This window comes from Phoenix dactylifera, chromosome 3, assembly GCF_009389715.1.
Source record: "Phoenix dactylifera cultivar Barhee BC4 chromosome 3, palm_55x_up_171113_PBpolish2nd_filt_p, whole genome shotgun sequence".
Taxonomy (NCBI): domain Eukaryota; kingdom Viridiplantae; phylum Streptophyta; class Magnoliopsida; order Arecales; family Arecaceae; genus Phoenix; species Phoenix dactylifera.
In genome coordinates, this window is record NC_052394.1 from 2,923,074 (window position 1) to 2,942,905 (window position 19,832).

At 38.4% G+C, this 19,832-nt stretch overlaps 2 protein-coding genes across 2 annotated transcripts; both read left to right on the plus strand.

Annotated features, from left to right (window-relative positions):
* Nucleotides 1-794: 794 nt before the first annotated feature.
* On the plus strand, nt 795-11,608 carry LOC103709803 (importin subunit alpha-2). The gene is made up of 11 exons (XM_008795308.3): nt 795-1,051; nt 1,677-1,896; nt 3,324-3,477; nt 4,714-4,816; nt 6,046-6,230; nt 7,996-8,075; nt 9,081-9,231; nt 10,053-10,134; nt 10,208-10,266; nt 10,349-10,654; nt 11,122-11,608. The coding sequence occupies exons 1-11, from the start codon at nt 994-996 to the stop codon at nt 11,284-11,286; spliced, it is 1,563 nt and encodes a 520-aa protein (XP_008793530.1). The 5' UTR covers nt 795-993; the 3' UTR covers nt 11,287-11,608.
* Nucleotides 11,609-14,297: 2,689 nt separating this feature from the next.
* Nucleotides 14,298-18,365, plus strand: LOC103709790 (transmembrane protein 209). Its single transcript, XM_008795291.4, has 7 exons — nt 14,298-14,713; nt 14,802-14,857; nt 14,945-15,825; nt 15,918-16,119; nt 16,297-16,479; nt 16,701-17,077; nt 17,919-18,365. Exons 1-7 carry the CDS (start codon nt 14,526-14,528, stop codon nt 18,057-18,059), a joined length of 2,028 nt encoding a protein of 675 aa, XP_008793513.2. The 5' UTR covers nt 14,298-14,525; the 3' UTR covers nt 18,060-18,365.
* Nucleotides 18,366-19,832: the final 1,467 nt, after the last annotated feature.

Consider the following 19,832-nt stretch of genomic DNA (forward strand, 5'->3'; position numbering starts at 1 on the left):
CAATGTCTCCTTAGGATTTAGAATTTATTATGAGGTAAGGAAAGAGGCCTGATTATTTGGTGTTGGTTCATGGATTATTATGCAAAGCATCAAATTTAGAAATCTTTTGGTTAGATCCTCTAACATGTCCTTCCAAATTAAACATTAGATCCATATCATCTATTTAAATCAAAAACTTAGGAAAGAAACTCTATGCTATGGATAGCCTCATATCCTTTTCTTTTTTTCCCCCATGCATCACTTGATAGAACATCAAAATAAAGCCCAACAAAGCCAACTTTATTAAATTTGCTCTAGCTTACCATTCGTCTTTAGCTTCTTTTTTTTTCTTCTTATTTTCATCGTGTCATCTAAAAAATATGAATTTAACAATAGAGTATCAATACGTTCCCTCTTGAATACTAAACTTCCTTGTGCTCTATTACTAGAATTTTATTTTTTTGTGTTTGATGGGTAAGTTATGATCAAAGAAGCTCAATGTTGAGATGATAATAAAAGACTAATAATCCTCATCAAGGGTCCACTTAGACCGCTTAGACTAGATAGTCCACTGGGACTCGGAACATTGACGTGTGCATAATTTTCTTATGCGGAAGAAAAAATATCCGCATAGAGATACATTATGTGGACATCTATAATTTCGATGTCAAAGTGAGAGTATTCATTTGTAAAATAAAAAAAAAAAAGCTGGATCCATTTTTGGCAGGATTCTCCTCTTCGGGCGGGCGCATGAACTCTCTATGCGGAAGGAAGTCTGCATAGTGATAAATATCTCTATGAGGACATCCGCAGCTAAGATTCTTGTCGGGAACGACGCCTCTTCCACCTCCTTTACCAGGGCCGCCCGTTCAAGAGCGACAACCCACTCCAAAATCTTTCTTGTAGCCTCAGGCGGCGCCGCAGTTGTCGCCGTACTTGTTAAGTAAGAGAACCAAGCTCTACTCTTGGACCGTTTCTCTCTACTCCAAAGATCGAACAGGAAAGGGTGAAAAAATGGCGGACGAAGAGGTTTCCCCTCCTCCCCAGCGGCGAGATTCCATCAAGTCCTCAGGTTTTTTATTTCTTTCTTGAACGTCTCATTCGATTTTACGGTCGGATGGACTGCATAATACTTGATCTTGTTCTTGGTTCTTCTACTTTTTAAACCCTAAAGAATTTTGATCCCAATCGAAAGAACCTTCCCTGATGGATTCAACTTCTCTTCCGTCCCCAAAACCCTATAATGTGATGGTGCGGTAGATTAGCGAGGGTGAATATATAGTTCGATTCTAAAATTTGCAGGGATTGCCGCACTAAACAAGTTGGTCAAGAAGTCGCCGATGGAAAGCTTATGTTTGTCGTGTAAATCTATTGGAAATAGAGAGCTTATCAGAGCTGGGTGGCAGGGAAAATTTAAAATCTTATGCTTTCTCTGCTCATAATCAATATCTTCACTTCTTTTCTGTGCTTTTCAGTGCCCAGCGTTAGAAAAAAATGCTGTTTTTCCCAGATCAATGCTATGCTTGCGTTATGAAAGATGACTTAACGCATCACTTCTTTTTTTTTTTTTAGAATTTTTAAGTTTTGGTTTGTTGGCGTATTAATGTTTAGTTTGCCGTCAATCTGTTTTTTTTTTTTTGTGCTATAATTTGTTGTATTTTTTATGTGGAGCTAACATAAAAAAAATTGTACATCAGTGCACGGTACTGCTGCGCAACGGCGGCGGCAACATGCCATTGCAGTGGGAAAGGAAAGAAGAGAAGCGTTAATACGCACAAAACGTCTATGCCGGGTTGCAGTTGCTGATGATAGTGAAGGTTTAGTGGAGGGTGATATGCTTGTTGATGAAGAGAAGGCAGTGTTGGATTCTCAAACTTCTCAAACTGTGGAAGATTTAAAGTCTGCTTTGTTGTACCAGTATGTCTTCTCTCTCCCATCAAGATGATAAAGATTTTGCAAGCTGCTTAGGTGTGAATTGTCTTTCAACGATGAATTTCTTGTTTTGAGCAGTGCTGGAGTAAATCTTATCCTTATATGCAATATTTTTCTTTCAACCATTGAAGGTTGCCTTTGTTCATCTTGAAGATATGAAGTTCTATTCTAATAAAACAACAGACAGCAACAGGAACCTATTGAGTGCGTTATCCAGTCTCCTTCTAATACTCAGGGACCCTTTTGTAGCAGCTTGAGATTGGCCCCCTTCATGTATTCCTGACAACCATCAATACCGTACAATCCAACTCCATAACAACTCTTTCTTCTTCCTTCAATAAAATAGGGGGAAATGTCTCACTTCCTCCATTTTCCCTCAAAAAAAGATATAAAGTTCTTTTGTTTTTCCATCTAGATGCATTGATATGTTGGGCATGTGAAATGACTCATACATATATTTCATCTACCACTAGTTACATTAAGTGGCGCCCAGAATTCGCCAATATCAGGCTTCCTGCCCCTAAAACCTACGATATGAAGTGATTCTTTGGGAAAGTAAAATCCTTTCTTACAGATATCATTGTTATATTGATTTTCTGGATGACAACAAGTATGAAATGACTTAGGATGAGATAATTGATTAACATTTAAAATTCAACATCTATATATTCTTGAATGGATATTCCAAGTTGAGACAACAAGGATTAAGTACCACAGTATCTAAAGCAAACTCTCAGAATTGCCTTTTTAGGTTATAAGCTAGATGTCAGTCACAGAATCTTAAACTAGCTTATATATATGTCAAACATTATGAAACAATGCACATTGGACCAGCTTTGAAAACAATAATTTGATATTTGATTGCATAAGAAATTAAGAACCATTAAATTATATTTTTTATCGGAAAATTGCATAAACTGTGTTCTTGTAAGTGACTTGAAAATGTACCAGATTAAGTTTTAGACCTTAAATACGTTTGAGGCTTACCTGGTTTTCTTTTTTATTTGCTTTCAAAGAAAGGAAGGGTGGATGCTTAATGGAAGGAAAAAAAGAAAAAGAAAATATATAGATGATTGTCCAAGAGACACTAGCACATTCAGTTTGAGTTCTTCTTGTACGACTAAAAAATATCATGGACAAATAAGAAAAGGGATTTATTCATCTAAACAATTTTTAGTTGCCCCTCCCATCCCCATTATTTATTTTATCAAATGAAAATTTACCTAGGGGCTGCTAAGGATTGGAGTGCAGAAAAACAAGAGGAAAATGTTATACGCATACGCATCTGAGGATATAATCTGCATGCGATCTCCACTTCTATCATAATTTTAGTTCATTATCATTTGTAATTCTTTTGTAAATTATTTGCTCAATTTGCTTGATGTTGATGTCTTTTGAGTTGAAATTTCTAGAGGAAAAGGGGCGACACAGAAGAAGATAGAGACACTTCGTGCCTTGAGACGCTTGTTATCAAAGTCTGAAGTACCTCCTGTTGAAGCAGCCCTCCAAGCTGGAGCTATTCCTGTCCTAGTGCAATGCCTATCTTTTGGATCAGCAGATGAACAGGTTCACATATTCTAGTAATTTTCTACTAGTTACTTGGAACTAATAATACATGCAAGGATTTTGAGGCCCCATGCTAATTCCTACCTGATGAATGACAGTAACTGAAAATAAACTAACCCTCTTTTTGTTGATAGATATTTGTTCACTAGAACTAGATTAAGAAGCTCATCACTTACCTTTCAGATTTGACTTGTCTTCTCCTAACTATCTTTCGGTGAGTCAACTTGATGACTAGGGTGGTTTATATCTTTGAAACAAATAATATGAACAGAAATAACTAGCAGCTTAACAATTATAAAATAGATGATAAAATCAATAAAATTAACTAAAATATTCTTCTTCAAAAGGAAGGAATACAAATAGATAAAAACCTATGGATTTATTTTAATATGATATGTTAACCGAACTACTTTGGTTGTCAGAGCATATGGTTTTTAGCAAACAATGATGAGGACAACATATTTTTCTTCTTTTCATTGATAATCTAAGAAAGCATTTGGCAAATTCAAACCTATTTAATCAAAAGAACTTTCAGAGATTCAAAACAATTACCAATAGATTACCTTATTACTATATTACATACATAGTACCATGGCCATGATCTCTTTGGAGATAAAAAATTTTGATTTGCCACATGTTACCTTTTTCCAGTCCAATGAATGAAGTAAGTGGCTGATTCCTTCAATTTATTATAAACCCTAAGATAGTTTACATTAAAGGCAACCGCACAAGGGCGTATATATGTAACTTCTTAACTGTATCTAGCAAATCACTTTATTACCTTTATCCATTATGTAAACTTACTCAAGTAATTAACATGATCATCATTTGGAAATCGCAAGAAACCATAATTTTGAAAAGTTATATCCTTGATTAGCGAGCTTTTAAATTCATCTTGAATTGCCTTTGTTGAAAAATAATCTGCTCTAACTTGACTGGATTAATAATGTTATTTGATTATAAAAGGGGAAGCTTATTTGAATAAGTTCTATTGACTCTCTTTCCGAGTTATGATGCAATGGCCAGGTTTGGCTGAGTCACAATTCCTTTTCAATGCTTGATGGGTTAAATTAAATCTTACTTGTTATCCTTAGAAAATGACTCTAGTTGGTTGAGACACAAGTCGACTTGCCAATATTTCTAAGTAGTTTCTTAGTTCTTACTGTGGTTTATATTAATCTACGATATAACTTTTTATTACTTATGGTCACAATTATCTTTCTAATCATTTCGCAGTTGCTTGAGGCTGCTTGGTGTCTAACTAATATTGCAGCCGGGGAACCCGAAGAAACAAGGTCGTTATTGCCTGCATTGCCTTTGCTTATAGCTCACCTAGGAGGTAGGAGGTTGGTTATCTTTTTGAGGAGTTGTTCGAACATACTAGATTCAGCTCCTGTTTTATAGGTTTTCGTAAATGTTTATCCATTTTTTATAATAGATCTACACATCAGTTTCTATATTGAATTTTATTTTTATTTTCTTTTAAATTCATGTCATTTGTTTTGGGAACCATTGGTTCTTTGAAATTTCAGTTTCATTAAATTAGTGAAGTGAAAGTCTCTGCTCCCAATTCCTATAAATTACATAACTTAGTACTCCTTAAATGCATACTAATATTTTTGTCATAGGCACTCTCCTTTAGTGAGCCTGTTGCAAAGCGGGTACCTCCACTTGAAGGGTTAAACTCGCATTTATGGAAGGGCCTTCTAGCTATTAGTGGTATCCTTGAGTATTGGATTTTGCTGACTGTAGCCTAAAGCATTATGCCAACTTGATCCAATTTTAATTATCACACAAACTTTTGATTTCCCTCACATCATCTTCTTTAAATCCAGTTTTCTGAATTTTTCATATAAATTGTTAGGCTGCTATCTCTTGTAAGATGGAGACCTATCCAAGGGGAGATAATTTTCAAAGTTGTTTAATGGGAGAGGTAAAGCTTGGGAGGAGATGGCTTTGGCTTGAGTATCTTCAATGAAGTCTTCTGTGCGCTTCTGTTGTGCATGCTTGTTATAATCAGTAACTACAAAATTGTAAGGACAAGTTCTTCAGTCATCTTTGGAGTTCTCCTATTGGTTTCCTTTCAACCTTCTATCCAACTTGTAGATATGGACCTCAATGCAGTTGGATCTTGAATCTAACTCAAGTCGGTTTAACTTGGCATGACTGGTCATATAACTGATAGGTTTAAGGCCTAACTATCTTGACCTTAAATGAAACAAATGCAACTAGAATCTGAAAAATGAAATAACTTGATATACAAGCAGGATGGATTTGAATCCTAAAATCAGAACACAGATGTGTCCAGAATCTGGTCTTGTCATGCTGCATTTAAACCTGATCCAGCCAATTTTCACCCCTAACCCGTTGAAAATTTAAGGCTTAGACATATCCCATCTCTGTATGAAAAAGTCTTGCTTACGCCTGTTACTTCATCACATAATCTCAATAATGGGATTAGTGGCCCGTAAAGGCCTGTACCTTATTCTTTGTTAGTAGGAAGCGAAACTACTTCTTGCTTTTTTGTACTGTCCAATAGCTTTTCACTAACTTGTGATTATCTGGTAGAGACGAGTTCTGTTCCTGTTGCTGAGCAGTGCGCATGGGCCTTGGGAAATGTTGCTGGTGAAGGGGACGAGTTGAGGAATGTTTTGCTTGCGCAAGGAGCTTTGTTACCTCTCGCACGTTTGATGCTGTCGAATAAGGTTTCTACAACAAGGACCGCTGCTTGGGCATTATCAAATCTCATTAAGGTCATGATCTTTTTCACCGCAAGTTTAGAGATTTTCACTAATATTTCTGGTCACAAAAATCTGTGTCTAGGATTTAGATACCAGTGTGTAAAAGTCTGTGCTGATAAGTACCCGTCTGTATTGATAAGGTACTGATATCAGCACACCTCTGTGCTGGTATTATATTGAGGCATTGTGTAGCATGCTCATTTTTTGCTGTGCTGGCACATGGAGGAATACCATGTATCAGTATGATACCCCACCCTACAGGTACAGGTACCTGTACAGGTACTTTATAGTTTAAACCTTGATTTATATGTTTTGTTAGTAATGAGAGAGCAAAACAATTTGATGCTTATTATATTGCTATGCAAACTATTTATTTGTGCTTTTTGTGGAATCTGTGGCAATCTATCTTGGGCATCTAGTTTAAAATGAGATATAGGTGTATTTTCATACATTCTACACATTGTAACGTTTACTCACATGGATAAGAAGCAATATAGCAAGTGATTCTGGAATTAGCATGGCAATTTTAGCTGTGCTAGTTCGTACAATGGGATGTCAATAAATATTTCTGGACATTTTCTTAATAGTAAAGTGTTACGCATAATCTTCAAGCAGTACCATTCCTATGCCAATTGTACAATGTTTACCAGTCTTCCTTGTGTTCATTGTAGGTCAGGTTGATCATTTTCCTTAAACCAATAAGCTAATATATGAGGTAGATGACAATTTCTATAAGTATGAAGTATATCTAGAAGGATTAAAATTGTCAACACATTATGGCTTTCTCTGTTTCAGTATGAATCAGAAGTTTCTTATTTGTTCAGCTATAAAAGTACTACTCCTTTGACTCTAGAAGCTTTATTTTGACTGGATTTCTTGTGTTAAGTCTGTCATGGATGTACACTAACATGCCACTTCAACCAGGCAATCTACTGTTAACTAGTATGGAAACTTGTGTTGTTTTATCTTTAATTTATTTTTACATCTGTCCTAATATATAATGCATTAGTCTCAATTGCAACGTATAATCTGGTTTGCATTTTACATTGTCTGTGTCTGGTTTATGAACTTAAAATGGAGGATGATAAGATACTCTTCTTCTTTAGTGTTAGCCTGGTTGAGGTATACCTAGAGATATAAAATGTGTATTTGCTTTGTTTAAACATCACTAGTTGTTTGCTGCATGTTCCATTGTATGCATATAAAATTTACCAGATTCACGCTTAAGACTGCTGATTGATGATGCTGCAAATTATGTTTGAGCATTGTAATTTGTGGTTATCGCGTAAAACTATAAACCGCTGCACTGGATGTTTGCTTGTAAGTGTAAACATCTGTTCCTCTATGAGGTGGCACTTTGTAGCTTGTAAGAAACTAACTAATGGAATAGGATACAAGTGCACTGATTATTCATCTGCAGAGGATATAACCCATAAACAACTTCTCACAATAGCATGCAAATCTGTGATCCGAAAAAATCCTGTTTTATAATCCTGAATCAACTAGACTTATTCCCATTCCACATATTAAGATCTATTGACATAATAAAAGCTATTGTTGATTTCTTCTATTTGGTCTTGCTTCATATGTAGGTTTGTACGTGATATCTTTTACTCCTTTTGGGACTCTTCCCAGGTTGTAAATACTAATAATAGTTCCATTTCAAATGCATTTATATGTAAAATGCTGTTTCTGTATAGGCCTAGTGTTTGAAACGTTATGTTAATGAATTTTCATTGTCTTCAATGCCTTTGATTACTCTTATGTTTATGTTCAGGGACCTGATCCTAAGGCTGCAATGTCATTAATAAGAATTGATGGGGTGCTAGATGCAATCATACGGCACTTGAAAAAATCGTAGGTTTTTTGCTTGGTTTATTGTTATCTCTTCTCACTTGTATTACATAATCTCATATTTTGTGAGTAATCTTCATAAAAGTCAAGGTAACAACAACCTGTTTTAATGTATTAATATGATCTATTTCTAATCTATATAGTGATTTCTTGATGGATACGAAACAAATATCCATTTATCATCATCCAGTCTTGGGAATATGTGGGGGCATATGGTCATGCACTCTTCCCTGCATTACATGCTTCGTCCAATTTCTAAGAGCTCTTCAGGGGTCGTACAAAATGCAAACTCTCTTCCCACTTAAAAAGCTTTTTATGGTTTCAAATGAAAAAAAGGGCTCCATGACAAATTTAATATAACTAAAGGCAAGAGTTTGGTCTATGGTTTTTTGAACAAGCATGGTCAATGTTGGAGTTTAATTATCATGTGATATTTGAAGTTCCATCTGTTAATTTGTATATTTATAAGTATAAAGTACCATATTGATTGCCTTGTGATATTTTACATTTTCAGATTGAAGATTCTCAAATGACTTGTTTTCAATGAGTTAGGTACCTGGGAACTTTACTGAGTTTCCCTAACCTAGCATGTTTGTGCATATGCAGAAATAGCATGTTAAACCACAATCTGTATGATTACTTATGCCTTATGAGCATTATTGTAACACATGATCCAATAACTATCAAAGAAAAGCAATGTTAGTTTCACGATACTTTTCAGGTTGGCCACTGAAATAATTTTTGCTCATTCCGAAATGCAGTCACCCCATGCATTCTGAGTGTATGCGATGATCCCTCAAGTGGTTGTTCTAAAGATTGTTTTTCTTATATATATTATATATTTAAATTGTTTAAAAATGAAGGCCTGTTGCTGTTTGTACATTGTCCAACCGAGTTTTAAACTTCATGCTTACAAATTTATGCATGTTTTTTTCCTGCGTCTCTCAATATTACCTAGTCGAGTTAGCATAACAGTGAGCTAATGATTATTTGTTGAATTGTACTTAGGGATGATGAGTTGGCTACTGAAGTGGCATGGGTAGTGGTTTATCTTTCAGCACTCTCAGAAATTGCTGTCAGTCTGCTCGTAAAAAGTGATGTCGTTGAACTTTTAGCTGGAAGATTAGCAGCATCAGAGAGTTTGCAGTTGCTCATTCCGGTAGCAACCACTTTCAATGAAACTGAATTTCTTCCATGCAGATTATTTACTTGCTTGTTAGGAGGATTCAGTTTTAATTTTCCTTCTTCCTGAAATCTGTCTTCCTGATATATGATAGGCTCTAATTTTGTATATAATAGTCTTATTTTGCCATGTGAACCTGCAAACATCCTCCTAGATGTTGAATCATAGATGCATATGGTGTGGATAATGATTTTTAGTTTTTAAGTGCTCATTGTATCTTGCTATTTCACCTTTGAAGCATATGCGTTGGTAGTTGGTCTTATCTAGAAGAAAAAGATAACCATGTCAAACCCATTTGACATTAGTTGTGCAAATTATGTACTGTATTTTCCACTTATATTGACTACCTTATTTCTTTTTGTCTACGCATTTTATTTTTGGTTTCTTGGCAATTTAAATGCTGTAGATCATGAAAAACTATCAATTTCAAATTTAAATGTGATGCATCTTGTAATTTGCATTCGTAAAGCTCTGGTTCAATTCTCGTCAACAGGTTCTTAAGTTGAACTTCCATTACTATACCAATACATAAAGATATGGCTATCTGTGTTGCGTACATGTGCATATTCTACTTGCATGCTTTTGTATATGTATAGGCCATGGGTGATCTACACTGGTCGCATAAGTCATATACATTTTCAGTTGTGAGTCATCATAGGAGGGTTTCACATGCCAAAAGTCATTTTAGATGTAAAGGTGTAGTGTCCGTGTTCTCAGACATGGTCGTTAAGGTTAGCATTCAAATGGTAAAATTTCTCAGGGTTCCATACTGATAGATGATTGTTCTATTCATACAGGTACTTCGTAGTTTAGGTAATCTTGTAGCTGGTGACAGTTACATTACTGATGCTGTCCTAATTGTTGGGCATAATATCACAGGTTACTCTGAAACTTTTCCTTGCTTGGGTGTGAATTTCATTCTTCATGAGTACTGACAGATTATGGTTTCCAGATCAAGTCTTATCAGGTTTGATGAAGTGTTTGAAAAGTGAGCACCGTGTTTTAAAGAAGGTACCACTTTGTTATTGGTCAACTTTTAATATGAAAGGCATATAACTGTTTTCTCATAGAAGTTCTAAACTCACTCATGTAGGAGGCTGCATGGGTCCTATCTAACATAGCAGCAGGATCATTTGAACACAAGGAGTTGATATTCTCTAGTCAGGCCACACCTTTATTGGTGCATCTTCTATCAAGTGCGCCATTCGACATAAGAAAAGAAGTCGCATATGTTCTGGGGAATCTTTGTGTTGCCCCAGCCGAAGGTGCTGGACAGCCAAGCATAATTCTGCGGCACTTGGTCGCACTTGTGAACCATGGATGCCTTCCAGGGTTTATAAATCTGGTCAGGTCTGCTGATATAGAGAGTGCAAGGCTGGGACTTCAATTCTTGGAACTGGTCAGCAAAATTCACTTCCCTATATTCTCTGCTTTATGTTTTCTTGTTACAGTGATAATTTCAGGGTGGTATTGTCCCCCTTGTTTTGCCTGCTCCTTTTTCTTCTGTTTCATGGATGTTTTTATGTGAGAGGAATATTATTTTAGGTTGTGCAGGTTAGTATAAGTATTTCACTGCATCATTTACGCTGCCATGATGTTTTTCCATGTGTCTCCTAGTGTTGTGGCCTTATATGTCCTAGGAAATCTATTTTCCTTTAAAAAAAGAACCCAGCGAATCAAAATAACAGTCGGTTTTTGAATTCTAGTGGAACGAAAAAATGTGAGCGTACATCAACTGTTATGCCAAACACTTTTTCTGGAAAATCTTCTAGTCTAAATTTCCATTCAATTCCATAAGGGAGTATGTGATTTCAATCTAGTCACACATGGGATGGAGGATGTTAATTTTTGCGCATCTGCTTGCAGGTCTTGAGGGGGATGCCCAATGGAGAAGGCCCAAAGCTGGTTGAGAGGGAGGATGGAATCGATGCAATGGAAAGGTTCCAGTTTCATGAGAATGAGGAAATGAGAAACATGGCAAACGGATTGGTAGATAAATATTTCGGCGAGGACTATGGGCTTGATGAGTAACAACACCTGCATGACCAACTCTGACTTGAATTCTACTTGTCTCTGACCAACATCAAATGCACCAAACGGCATTCATCCATCCGGCACCGTATTGCAACTGTTTGATGTTTAAAACATGTTCGTATGAATCAAAATGTTCTGTATGACATGAGATGGCATGATCAAGTTTTATGTACAGACCAGTAGCTGTATCTATCAATTTTTTCTTGTCCAAATGAGACTGAAGTTAGGACTAATGCAGTGTGGAGTACTACTACTTTATCGAGTTACCGTAAAATTTAAATTGCAATAATCCAAAGCTATTTATGCCTGTTCGTATGAATCAAAATGTGCTGCAAGACATGAGATGGCATGATCAAGTTTTATGTACAGACCAGTAGTTGTATCTATCATTTTTTCTTGTCCAAATGAGACTCAAGTTAGGACTAAAGCAGTGTAGAATACTACTACTTTATCAAGTTACCGTAAAATTTAAATTGCAATAATCCTAAGCTATTTATGCCCACCCGTTACAATTCCAGGTTCATTCTTTTCTCCTAGTGGTCCATAAATTGGTCAATTTGCTAAGCTTACGCGTGTTTTGTAATGAGCCATGCCTAGCATCATGACTGATTGGGTGATTGCTGAGGTTCCAATCTCATGCAAGTTGCAACCTACAGGACTATAAGCATGTCATGATTGTTAGATTTTCCAATTGGTTTTTGGTATACATCTATGGAGTTTGATCTCTAAATCTTATGGAATGCGGGGAATATGAGCTTGGCTTCTGCTGATTGTAATTTGTGAAGGATAAAAATGGCCGGGGATCCAAAAAAAAAAAAGGTGTCAAGGAAAGATAAGGTGCACGAAGACTACTAGTCCAACAAGGAACCCATGGCCATGGATCTAAATTTACCATGCACCGAATCTCCAATAAAAATGTGAGACGACTAAATGCCTGTAATGTTTCTTGTCAAAAGTGCCAAACATAGAATCGCCATGACGCAAGTTATTGACTGCCAAAAAGGGTGAAAAAAACCCCTTGAATCGTAACAACGGCTTATCATGCCAAAATAAAGTTATGATGATTTTTTATATTGAAATAATCTTAATTCAACATTAATGATATAGGCATACTAGGACATAAAACCAACGTGTTCATATGTAACAATAACAGGCTACTACTACTAATGGGTCATTAAGTATAGATACGTTTGCATAAATATTTTTTAAAAATTTATATTTATTTCTGTATTCTTATAAAATACTATTTTTTTAACAAATGCTTCTACTATAACGGTTCTCCTAATACCATTAATAAAAATTATATTTATTTTTTATTAAAAATAAAATATAATTTCTAAATTATTTTTTTGTCCTCCATCGTGATCGTTCTATAAATATTTTTTTTGATGTATCGTAAGTATATATGTAAAAATAAAAATAAAAAAATAGAATAGTAAAGTAAATGTTTTATAAAAATATACATGCAAATATTATTTTTGAGAGAATATTTATATAAAATTTAATATTTAGAAAAATATTTATATAAAAAAAAAAATTGTAGAAAGAAGAACAAGCGCTCTGGTTACGTTGGGACCAGGACCTACAATAAGAACACACTGGCGCCAGGAAATAACTTCAGCCTACCTTGTCACTCTTTAAATAGGCCACGGTACACCAATAAATTCCATAAAAAAAGTACGAAAACTCATTAACAGCCGAATGACAAACTCAAACCAATCTACAAATCAGGATCAGCTAGCTGACATAAACATCAAAGAATCATGCGGATCCAAACAGGAAACAACAGAGATAATCCATTAATCCTGACGACCAGGAAAACTTAATTCAGAAGTCCTAATAACCAGGGAGTATCAAACGTTAACACTTTCGAACAAGACTGATATCCGCTTCCAACTCAGGTAAAAGAGAGAATACCTAACAGCAGCAAGCATTACAGTAGTCTAAGACGCAGAATTCTGAAGGAGAGTGGAAAGTAACGACCTAGAAGAGAGGGTGTATACTGCGCCTCTGGCCAGGTTACCCTCGCCGGGGAGATGATGCTGTCGGTCCGGAAGCGCGGAACCATCGAGGAGGCCACAGCATCATCTCTCCTGCGAAGGAAACTTGTCTCGACGGGTGTTTGCTTTAATCTTCCTCCCGGACGAGTTTCTGGGACGGAGGATTCGGATTTTGGCGAGCGGAGGGGAATGACGTGCTCGGTTCTCTGTTTAGGAGGATGATATGTGGACATTAGACGCTGGGAGCTATCAATAATGCTTTATTAAGTCCCTGCGAGAGCAGGTTCATATCATGTGACATCTTTTCTACTCTGTTACGTCAAACGTACTTGCATCAGCTACATCGTTTCATTTGTTTGGGTGCGAAAAATCCTATCCATATGCATGTGCGTAATCTTGCATGCTAATACGACCGGGCCGTGATTGGGCCACGAATGGCGAAATTGTGTCTATGGTGGGCCAGCTCAGGATCTTGGCTTCTTGTCTAGATTTCTCGTATGTATGCATATATTTATATAATGTTTTATGTTGATCAATCACTAGTTGGTAGATGTGGGATGTTGTTTATATGCAACGGGGTTAAGGGTTCGAGTGTCTTGAGAGCCGGGTGGAAGAAAAAATTATCAAACTGATGGTAGTGGACCTATTGATGGGTTCTGTAGTGAAAAGTGTCATTTTGACAATAGTAAATATTTAGGATGGCGATAAAGAAGATGTGGGCTTTGTGATCAGAAATTATTATACTAAACTCGTCGCAGCCAGAGAGCGACGTATTTTTGATGAGCCGACTTTTGGAACAGAGTTGAGAACATCTCATATTTATTGGAAAGTAAATAGTGCGGGTCACCTTCCATCCTACACATCATTTGAAAAAGATTTTCTAAAACAATTTCGAGTCTGTTTTTTTTCGTCATACATTTTTTTTTCTGATTTTATTGGTTGGGACTGATGTGAGCTGTCGCTGTATAAAATTGAAAAAAAAAAAGTGCCATTTTTCGCAGCCAGACCGCGCCCAGATTCTCTCGCCAAGCAGCCCAACAGAAGGGCTGCCCGCCACGGCACCTTTAAAATTTCAATTTGGGCGGCGATAACGGCGATGGAGATGGGAACGAGAATGACCCTCCCTCTCTTAGCTACACCCTACGACTGCAACCCACCCACTGTGAAGTGACGACATTGCGGCCACCGCTTCCAATCCGAGCCCCGATTCCGCCCCAGCCGCGCGCGAGAGGAGGCATGGAAGGCGCGAACAGGAGCCCTCCTCGTCCTTCTCAAGGCCCCAAGGCCAAGTTCTCTGTGTACCAGAACCCCAACTTCGCCGCCGCCCTCACCGCCCGCAGCCTCCAGCCCTCCGCTTCCGCCCTCCTTCTCATCTCCTCCTCCTTCCTCGCCTCCGCCCTCTCCCTCCTCTCCATCACCTCCAGGTTTGGTTTTTCCTCCATCCTCCTCTCTCTCTCTCTCTCTCTTTCTTTCATAATAATGTCACCCATTTCTTTCTGCCATCTTCCTCAGGGAAGATAGCCTCGTCAAGAGCTTGACACGGATCCACGTTTCCTTCAGAACAGCTCGTAAGCTCTCTTCATCTTTATGCTATTTCTGTTTATTGCTCTCCAGATGTTTGTAAGAATTTCTACTCTTTCGAATGTGTGCCTCAGAACTCCTTACCAAGGTCTTGGAAGCTGCAGTCGGCCTGGTGTTCGTGGCGACTCTATCGGCCCTTATCAGGGCACTGTCACTCCGCAACACAAAGAACGCCCTGGGTGTCGCCGCTCGTTCTTTATCAGCTGCATCCCCTTCGAAGAAACCGAAGGAGCAGAAGAGCCTCCTGACCGAGCGCCAGCTGGGGCTTTTAGGCTTGAAGCCGAAACCCACTGAAGCGACTGTAGATGCCGAGCCCGTCAAGAAGCCCCCTAAGTCCCGGCCCGTCCCATCCTCCGAACCCCTCGTCCCCATCCGGAAATCGGCGTTCAGCTATGCCCCTTCTCGACCGTCCCGAATTGGGTCTGATGCACAGAGCTCCGGCGGTGGCAAGAAGCTGGCAGTGTCGCCCATATCACCCTCTGCCTCACTTTCGCAGTACACCGCCTCTCCTGGAACTCCATGGTCGCGGCAGAGCTCAGGCAGTGCAAAGGGGATACAGACGGAGGCAATGCTGGAGCAGTTCCTAGCAGATGTAGACGAAAAGATCACAGAGTCGGCGATAAAGGCGGCAGCGACACCATCGCCTACCATTCGGGGTTTCGGTATTGCAAGCCCTGGGTCTGTGGCCACCTCAGCGACTGCTTCAGGTGCCACGAGGAGCACACCCTTGAGGCCTGTCAGGATGTCCCCTGGTTCCCACCAGAAGTACACGACGCCCCCGAAGAAGGGAGAGGGGGAGCTGCACCCTCCCATGTCGATGGAACAGGCAGTCGAGGCATTTGAGAGTTTGGGGGTCTACCCGCAGATTGAGTGGTGGCGGGATCGTCTCAGGCAGTGGTTTTCTTCGAATCTGGTGAACCCATTGCTCGAAAAGATCGAGACAAGCCACATTCAGGTTTTGGTGTTTGTTTTAGTCAAATGGATATGTGCTAATCTGCTTTCTTTTCCAAATCGCCAATGCTGATTTTGTTTCTGTAATATTTGTAGGTAATGCAAGCAGCAGCCAGTGTCGGCATTCCCATTACGGTCAGTCAGGTTGGAAGTGGCACACCACCGACTGCTACACTGCCAATCAATACATCTCCCATTGAGGGTGCAAGAGAGTGGCAGCCAACATTCACGTTGGATGAGGATAGGCTGCTTCATCAATTACGTGCGATCCTTCTGCAAGCAAGAGATCAATCAATATGTCAGTTACCTTTGTGCTTCTCTTACATGTCTTTTGTTGCTTGGTCATTGTTCCTTTCTTTTTTTTCTTTTTTTTTTTTGGATCTCTGGTTAACACTAATGAGCTAGCATGCCTATCATTTGGTTGTGTTTGATATGTTGATTCAGGCATTTGTTTTTGGATCTTTCCTACTTTCAGCGCAGGTACCCTTAGCTGGTGCACAACAGCCACAACCAAATCCTCTACTACCTGTCATACAGGCATGTGTGGATGCCATCACCGAACACCAGAGGCTTAACACACTGATGAAAGGAGAGCTGATTAAAGGCTTGCTGCCTCAGAGCAGCGTACGTGCAGATTACACAGTTCAAAGAGTCCGAGGTAGATTAACTTCATCTTGCCATTATTTAAAGCAAACACGCTTTGGCATATTGCTTTATGCTCATTTACAATTTATATGTATTTCAAGAAATGTTGGTAACTTCATAGCAACATAAATCACAAGAGTATGATCATGGCATGCCTATCGATAAGTTAAGTTATTTACTGAAACCTTGGAATTCAGCAGTAATACTGTGCATATATTTTCTGCCATGTCGCAGAGCTTGCTGAAGGAACATGCTTGAAGAACTACGAGTATACAGGGAATGGGGTTGGTTATGATAAAGCAGACAAAAAGTGGACAAGCGAGCTACCAACTGACTCTCACTTGTTGTTGTACTTATTCTGCGCTTTCTTGGAGCATCCCAAATGGATGTTGCATGTTGATCCTACCTCCTATTCTGGTGCACAGTCTAGCAAGAATCCCTTGTTCCTGGGAGTTCTCCCTCCAAAAGAAAAGTTTCCTGAGAAGTATGTGGCTGTTATCTCAGGCATTCCAGCTGTAATTCACCCAGGAGCTTGTATATTAGCAGTTGGGAAGCAAAGTCCTCCAATATTTGCTTTATATTGGGATAAGAAGCTGCAATTCTCTCTTCAGGTAAGTGCAGTTTTTTTTGGGTTTAATCGCTTAATGTTGTCTGATAAACTTTGAATGACTCTAGCTAATTATATCTCTTTCTAACACTTGCATCAACATCAACTGCATATTCTTTGTTTCAAGTTGTCTGCGGTTTATTCTTTTTCCTGGCAAATTGTTTTAATGATTGCCCTTTTTATCTGTTTGAAGTACTATTTGCAAGCACATTAATTTGTTTATGTGATGCAGTGGCAGAAATCTGAACTTAGCTGGCAGCATGTCCAGTAAGTGATACTGACAGGCTTAGAAGATCTGTCAATATTAGCTGACACATTGCTTAACACCTTACTTGTTTTGTTCCAGGCTAACTTGTTAATTAGGCAAAAGTTTCTCCTTGTGCTAGTAAATTTGTTTAAAGAATGCTGCACTAGGCACTATGATTTTTGCAGGAGATTGCTTGTTGCTATCTCTATCAGCTTATCTGTGGGATTGGGTGATTTTCATTCATGCACAGATTCTCTCAGTTATCAATCAAAAAATAAAAAGGGAAACCTCTAGGGACCATCATCTTGTGCTCCCACCTAGTCAGTGGCTCTGTTTCTAGGGACAATATCTGATCTTTCAAGGATATCTATTTGAAAATTCTAATGAACCTGTTTGTGCTTCAGTTGTTTTAATTAGTTTTCTCATTAAAGAATGACTTTCAGAGCTGCAGTTTCATTAAGCAGCTTGCACGTACGACTGATTTGTAGATAATAACCTTTCAAATACGAGCAGTAGATGAAAACCAGTAGATTGGTGACTTCAGTATCATAAATACTCATAGCAGCTCTACTTACTTTTTCTTTTTCCATGTTTCCAGGGAAGGACAGCATTATGGGATGCTATTTTGCTCCTTTGTCACAAAATTAAGCAAGGCTATGGAGGTATTGTGAGAGGAGTTCATCTTGGTTCTTCAGCTTTTAATATCCTTCCAATTCTTGATTCTGCTGAAGAAAGCTGAAAGCATTTTTGAGGCACTAGCTGTTCGTAAAACCTTTTTGTTTTTCCAGCAAGTTGTTATTTCAGTGTCAGTAGGTGTAAATGGATTTGAACCATAGTTTCAAAGGTCTAATTTGCTAGCCATCACCGTGCCGATATTACTCCGTGGGCCCTAGTCTCCTGAATGTAGAAGTACTTGCCTAGTTTACTAGCTATATTTCATATTTTACCAACATGCTTTTCATGGTAGATTTTGTGGTGGATTTGTCATCCATCAATACCATACAGCTACTGGGTTGCTAATGGACCTTTGTTTCGGTGTTCTTAATTTTGTGATGTGCCATATTAAAATACCAAGCAACATGATATGAGGGTATATTTATAATTTTATGCAGCACTATAACCACTACTTTGGCACAGGCAGTTCATGGAGGCACAGGAGAAAGTAAATGGAGTTGGAGGACAGTATCCCATGAAAGTTGCAAATGGGACTGCCCCTTGCATCGCAAATCAAAGAGAGATTTATGGTTTGGCTCTTGGGTAAATTAAGAAGTGAATTTGGGCCTGCCCCAGTAGTCACACCACTTGGAAAATAGATGCTTTTTAGATTCGCTTATTGGATTGTCTATTCCCAAAATTTTGATCTTGACTAATTATTGCGCAGGTGGTGCTCTCAGAAAATTAAAGAAAAAAAGAAATTCTAAAAAAGCAAAATCTTATTAGTAAATTAGTAAAATATTGAGCAAGTGCTTAAAGGCTTCTTAGACAGCAATTTTTTCAAGGGCAGTATGTTCCTTCTTAAAGCTAGCATTGGTTTTCAATTAATTTATTCGTTGAAATAGTAAAATCACACTGATTATCAATTGTTAATCAAATTTGTGCGTGCGTGCGTGGGTGGGTGTGTGTGTGAGAGAGAGAGTCATTTAATCATTCTATGTTCTTTGTTCAAGTTTACAAAGTCAGCTGGTATAATCAAGTGTTTATTGCACCGCTAATAATCTGCCACAAATGCCTATGGGCTTTGATTTCAAAGGCATTGTGTGGAACTCTGGGCTCGGTGTCTGCCACTAATATCAGCGCAACCTGCGGCAGTGCGAGGCTGCGAGCGACTTTTTTATGCACCAATGCATCAGCTTATTGAAAGCATTCTGGAAAGATTAGAAAATGTCTGAATATTCTCATCCACCAAACAAGCCCCATATTTGCTTCTTAAATTTCAATTTGAATTTCTGTATCAGTTTAGATTGGATTGGATTATGCTATCATATTTGTTCCACGCGTGATGGCGATCTCTTTGTTGCGTATTGTGCCTGCCCAAATCATTGGCTTTGAAATGGTGGTGCCATTGTGGTGGTTGTCGGTATGTATTCTCTCTACTCAGTGCCGTCCACTAATTTCATCGAGTTGGTAAAACCTTTAGACTATGGGAGGTTCATTACTGTAGATTAAAGCATGGCGGTATGTGTGCATTTTCATTCTCAAATTAATTATTTTTTTCTAATGTTGTAACAACTCAGGACCTTATCCAAAATGACTAGCTAGAAGATCTTATTTGGATTCTTTGATTTTGTATAAGTACCCAATATCTACCCAGCGAATAATCGATGTGGGACTAAATACACACCCGCACGGACTTTCCTTCACGAATGCTTGTTGCCCTGCAATTAAGTGGAGCACAGGGGTGAGGTGGAACCTAGCATATCTCTGTGTGGATTGGCCTAATTTAGCTGGACATGGGACAAAAGGAAAGGTAAATGTCGATAGTGGAGAGGAGTTGCTTTCAAATCCCACTCCT